The sequence below is a fragment of the Rhagoletis zephyria genome, unplaced genomic scaffold (genome assembly GCF_001687245.7).
Source record: "Rhagoletis zephyria isolate East Lansing unplaced genomic scaffold, Rhagoletis_zephyria_1.1 Rzeph_scaffold_00533, whole genome shotgun sequence".
In the NCBI taxonomy this organism is placed as follows: Eukaryota; Metazoa; Arthropoda; class Insecta; order Diptera; family Tephritidae; genus Rhagoletis; species Rhagoletis zephyria.
The window spans coordinates 76,011-82,010 of NW_016157617.1; the positions used below are offsets into that span (position 1 = coordinate 76,011).

General features: G+C 33.6%; 1 protein-coding gene across 1 annotated transcript in view; it reads right to left on the reverse strand.

The window, feature by feature from the left end:
- Nucleotides 1-2,709: 2,709 nt before the first annotated feature.
- Nucleotides 2,710-6,000, reverse strand: part of LOC108360184 (zinc finger protein 492-like) — a 14,263-nt gene continuing 10,972 nt past the window's right edge. Inside the window, exon 4 of the mRNA XM_017612371.1 lies at nucleotides 2,710-3,965. Within this exon, the coding sequence (XP_017467860.1) occupies nucleotides 2,931-3,965 (1,035 nt within the window). The 3' untranslated portion in view covers nucleotides 2,710-2,930. The remainder of the gene's footprint in view (nucleotides 3,966-6,000) is intronic.

A 6,000-nucleotide genomic window follows, 5' to 3' on the forward strand; every position in this document is an offset into this window, starting at 1 on the left:
TTGTTTCACTTCGTATTTGAAATAAAACTTTGAAATAAAGATAAATATGAAGATGAAAATGAAGAAATAAATGGTAACGATGAAGACAAAAAAGAGAAGGCGACAGTGAAGACACCGACGAAAACGGAGACAATGAGAAATACATAAAAATGAGGGTAAGTAACTGAAAGGGCAAGCAAATGTATGATGGAAATGATACACGTGGCAATGATGCACACGGAAATAGTTGCAACGGAAACAAGTGCTTCTTATGTACGTGGTATTAATTTAACAAAAACGTGCTAATAAGGTTTAAGAATAAGACTGAGATTAAGCCCAAATGTCGTTGAGCGTACTTTACATGGGCAAATAATTTCGTATGTGCAAGATAACAAACTTCTGACAGACAATCAGTCTGGTTTCAGGCCGAAGAGAAGTTGCACAACGGCACTTTTAGATGTGATAGAAGGCATTAGAGCACGAATTGATGAAAAACAAACTGCTTTCCTAGCGCTTCTTGACCATTCAAAAGCCTTTGATTCTGTTGATCGTGTCTTGTTATGTAAGAAGCTGGAGAACTTATTTTGATTCTCTGGTCATGCAACCGCTCTCATTAGATCTTACCTTGGCGAAAGAACTCAGGCAGTAAGCATTGGGAGCAAAATTTCTGACTTCCTACCTGTAGTAAGTGGCGTCCCACAAGGCTCAATCCTGGGTCCTCTGTTATTTGTTTTGTATATAAATGACTTACCTAATGTTTTAAAATATTGTAATATATACATCTATGCGGATGATGTTTAATTGTATGTATGCTGTCCTTCTGATCGTACTGGTGTTTGTATTAGAAACCTGAATAATGACTAGGCTCATGTAGGTGAATGGGCTTCTGTGAATGGCTTATGCCTAACAAGTCAAAATGCATCGTCATTCATAGAAGGTCATTCAGCACAAATGGCTTAGATAATGTTATCTTTGACAACTCAGTTATAGAATATGTTGACACGGTAAAAAATCTTGGTGTACTCATTAACAAAACTTTGACATGGAAGGATCACATTTTTAGTACGGTAAGAAAAGTGTATGGAATGCTTCGTACACTCTGGTTATCACAGTACTTCACTCCGTTAAACATACGACTACTTTTAGCGAAAGCGTACTTAATACGTACGCTGCTTTATGGCTGTGAGATTTATGCAAATTGTGACTATATGTGTAAAAAGAAGCTAAATGTTGTCTATAACAACATTGCTAGATATGTATATGCGCTAAACAGACTTGACCACGTATCAGCACATGCTGAAAGGTTGCTTAATATTTCTTTTGACGACTTGTTAAAGGTTAAAACGCTATCGACTCTACATAAAATAATATATACAAAAGAACGTAAATTTTTCATCACCTCTATACGTCTTTGGAACTCACTTCAGACTAGACTAAGGCTGTTAAGTAATGCACTGCATTTTAAAAAAGAATTAATCTCTTACTATAGTAATTTATAAGTTATTCAAATTAATATTTGGTCTCACTAATGAAAATGTATGGGATAATATGTTCTCTTCTTCGTTCTGTTTTCCTTTCTTTTCCTTCTATTGTTATTCTTCAAAACTAATCATAAATTTCCCCAAATTTTGCTTACTTCAATATTACAAAAATTCTATTCTTAGATCATAGATTTAATTATATATGCAATTTATACTATCAATCTGTAAGATTTACTTACTTTAGTTTGTCATGACTGGCACTGTAAAATAATTTTGTTAAATTGTTGTGCTGGGAAAAAACATCAAAATAAATACAAATACAGGAAGGAAAGTAAAGGTTAGCACGTACATAGATGAAGAAAAGGATAAAGGCAAAATAAAAACAAAAACAAATATGCGTAAAGATAAAGGATAAAGTGACAATCAAGGTTAATTTAAACACTATAAGATAAAGGCGAAGGGGAATATGCAAAAATAAAGATAAATATGAAGAAAAATATGAGGATAAAGATTGATACTATTATTGATATAATAATCGATATTGCTATCGATATAATTCTCGATATTGCTATCGATATAATAATCGATATTGTTATCGATATAATAACGGATACTTCTAACAATACAAGCGATATTGATATCGATAAAATAATCGATATTGGTATCGATAATGTTATCGATGTATTTAACAATAAATAAATCGATTTTGGAATCGTTATATTTTGCGATATGTTTATTGATATTTTTATTGGCATATTTATCGACAAAGTTATCGACAGCGTTATCGATTTAATATTCGACACATGACATGTGATCACATTATATGACATCACATCACATTATATCACATGATATGATATGGCAGCACAAAGCAGGAGATTTTCCGACAAGTAATTTTGTACAATATAAGCTAAACGACGTGCTAAGTTAGAAAACCTCTCCAACGGTCTTAAAAAACTAGAAGAACGGTCGAATTTCGACAATAGCTGGCACTCTAGTTTTATTTATTAGTTGAATATCTAGTGGGCGCAATTTTATTGACTGAAATTTGGAGGCAAAAATAATTTGTATAACAAAGTTAATTTTAGTTTTATAATAAAGTAATTATTTAAATTTCATTACTTTATTTCAATTTAAGGCTACAAAAATCTAAAAAACAACCTTTACTTAACGGAAGGATTATATTCGTAGCAGAAACGTCCTTAGATATTTGTGCTTAATGAACTGAAAATAACTTTTCTCAAATCTGTAAATTTTAACTTTTTAAAACAATACAAAGCTTTATTTTTTATAAATAGTTTAAGAATAACATATTCCTTTCTTTGTACCCATAACATCAAGCAATATAATTAAGTATAATGTGCATGAATTTTACCTCAATCCGCGTTCTGATTTGTGTGTGTTTCGCTTGGGCATATTATTTTCTTGATAGTATTTTAGTGGTTCCGTTTTTAAACAAGAAACATTCCGTCATACTTTTTTTGCCGCATTGGCATCCTCTGTATTATCACTTAAGAAAATACCCGTAATGTTGTCCATCTCAGCAGAAGTTTTCTTAGCAGTCAATTTCGTACCATGGGACTTCATATGTCCGCTAAGACCCGCAAACTGTGCAAATCGTTTGTCACAAAGCTTGCATACGAACTTCTTTACTGGATCGTGGATACGTTTGTGTTGCTTTAATTGCATCCGGTTTTTAAATCCTTTGTTGCACACATCGCACATTTGATCTCGAATGTTTCGGTGAACACTCATGTGTTCCCTATATAAAGTCATAGTATAGAAACCTTTAGCGCATATTTCACACCTATGACGCGGTCGGTTTTCATGACGTCGCTTATGGGTGTCGAATTTAGATGCAGTGTTGAATTTATTGCCACATATGTCACACACAAAAGGCTTTTCGCCTGTGTGATAACGCATGTGAACTTTTAATTCTGTTGTTGTCGCACAGGGCTTGTTACACAACTTACAACTGTACGTAAAATCCTGCACATGCCTTCGTAAATGTACTGTTAAATTGGTCGTCAATTTGAAGCCATGCCCGCAAATATGACATTTGAACGGAAGGGAGCCATCATGGGATGCCACATGAATTTTGTAAATACATGATCCAGAAATAACCTTTCCACATATTTGGCATTCGAATGGATTAACATCGACTTCGAGGAATTCTATGTCCTTGTGGAAAGGGCAAGTGGGTCTGTAAACTAATTTTTTTTGCTTACACATAATTTTTGCTTTCTTTTCCTTTGAACACGTTTTCCGTAAGCACAAAATTTCTCTGTCTAAATCATTTTTTTCCAAATTCAATCTTGTTTCGTTGTTGAATTCCTCATTTAAGGATCCTAAAGCTTCTCGTCGTCTATTTCCAAATCTGTAGGTAATGTCATTCTCATCCCAAAGACATGGATATTTCTCATATATTTTAGCAAGAATAACAACTTGGTCATCATTCAAAAGGCTGTATGGTATTGTTCTCGTATGCAATGGACTGGAATGTTCCTGTATAACCAAAGAAAAATTTCTGTAAAATTAATGGTCCACTTACATGGTATGAAGTCATATTAACTGATGGTACGCTAAAATAGAGCGACTGCATGTTCCAATGAGGAATTCAATGATATCGAGTGAAATTCATATAATTTGTTTTTCATATGAAAAATTTAGGAATAGATACTGTAAACATACTGTTGTGATATTATTAAAGTGCTGTTAGACGTGGCAATGTCTACTTCCGCAAATCGCTTTCGTGAAATAATTTTAACAGCTGTCCTAGCCACCATGATAAAAACATAGTAAGGTAGAACCGTTCTCTCAATTGGTCGGCCATGATTCATTTTTAAGTTTGCCAGCATTTTAAAATCATACAAAAGTTGTGTTTGTTTACTTATTTCCAGTAAAATCCAGTAAGTTTTTACGAATTTTCATGATTTGGCGTTTTCGTACACAAAAACTTAAAAACTTAAAAAGTAGGGGAAATTGAGAGAGCGAAAAATGACAGTTGAAGTTGAAAGTTTTTACTGGATTTTACTGGATAAATTTTTACTTGTAAGAATTTGCCAGTACGAAAAACAGCTGATCGTATGGTGCTGGATGAAATTTAAACTAATAAAGAAACTGTTTGTGGGTTTTTATCAGGGACGTGAACGGGTTTTGAACCGGAAAACCGCTTTTTTCTATTAATTAAGTGAACCATTACCCGAAACTAAATTTTCCACAAATGTTTGATCCGAACCGAAAACCACTTTCAATAAAGGTTTAAAGGTTCGTTTCAATCAATTTTCAATAGATAAATGCACCCGCTTTTTTTCTTTTTGTTAAACATGGCAATACCTACCATGTTTGTTTACCATGTGACAATATCAAATGTAAAGGCAACCCATCTCATTTGACAGACATTTGACCCTTAAACTTGCGCGTTGTTGCACTTGACACTTGACACTTATAAACTTGCCCGTTATTTTTTTGTTTTTCGAACCGTTGAACCGAACCGAAACCCCGGTTCAAAGAGCAAAAAAACCGCTTTGACGAACCAATCCAAAAGTGCAAAAACGGTTCGAACCGCTGAATCGAACCGACCAAATTTTTCATCCGGTTCACGTCCCTGGTTTTTATTGTTGAATTTTACAAAATAACCTATTTAAATATAAAATATATTGTTTTATTAGGAATTTGCTGCGAATAAACAACCAATTTATCAGCTGCTCAGGAAACTTGTAAATTATTACTGGATTTGCGTTCGCGTACTTTTTTGGAAATTTTTTCTATGAGAGCGAATATTTAGAAATAAAGTTACTGGAAAGCTGCTGGCAAGTTACTGCATAATTTGTAAACAAACACAACTAAAATTGAAAATAAAAAGAGGAACCCTGCAAACCATTTTTCCAGAGTATTCTGAATTGTAGAGAAATTTTTAAGAATTCGTAGATCTCATCCGATTTTTTGCCGAATTTTCTAAAATGAACTAAACTGTGCGAACTTCGATTATTTTACAAAATTTCGGAAGAAAATTGGTAAAGTAATGATAGTAATGCTATGAGAATTTCTTGCAGAATTTTTATACCCGAGCGCACTTGTGCACAAGGGTATATTAATTTGGTTCACATAACGGTTGTTTGTAACAGCCAAAACGAATCGAGATAGATATAGACAAATGTATACATAAATGATCAGAATGAAAAGAGAAATCGATTAAGCCATGTCTGTCTGTCCGTCCGTCTGTCCGTCCGTCCGTGTATATGATAACTCGAGCAAAAATTGAGATATCTCAACGAAATTAGGTATGTAGGTTTCCGTTAATCCAAGGTAGGTTGGTATTGAAAATGGGCGAAATCGGACTGTAACCACGCCCACTTCACATATAACGGTAATTTCCAGAAATACGAAAACTGCGATATTTTAGGAACAAATGAAGATAATTCACTCAAAATTGATATCTTAAATAATTTTCAGACGAAAAATAAGAATATTATAAATTTTTGGAAAATGGGCGTAGCCACGCCCACTAATGGTTACATGTGTATATCTTGATAACCGC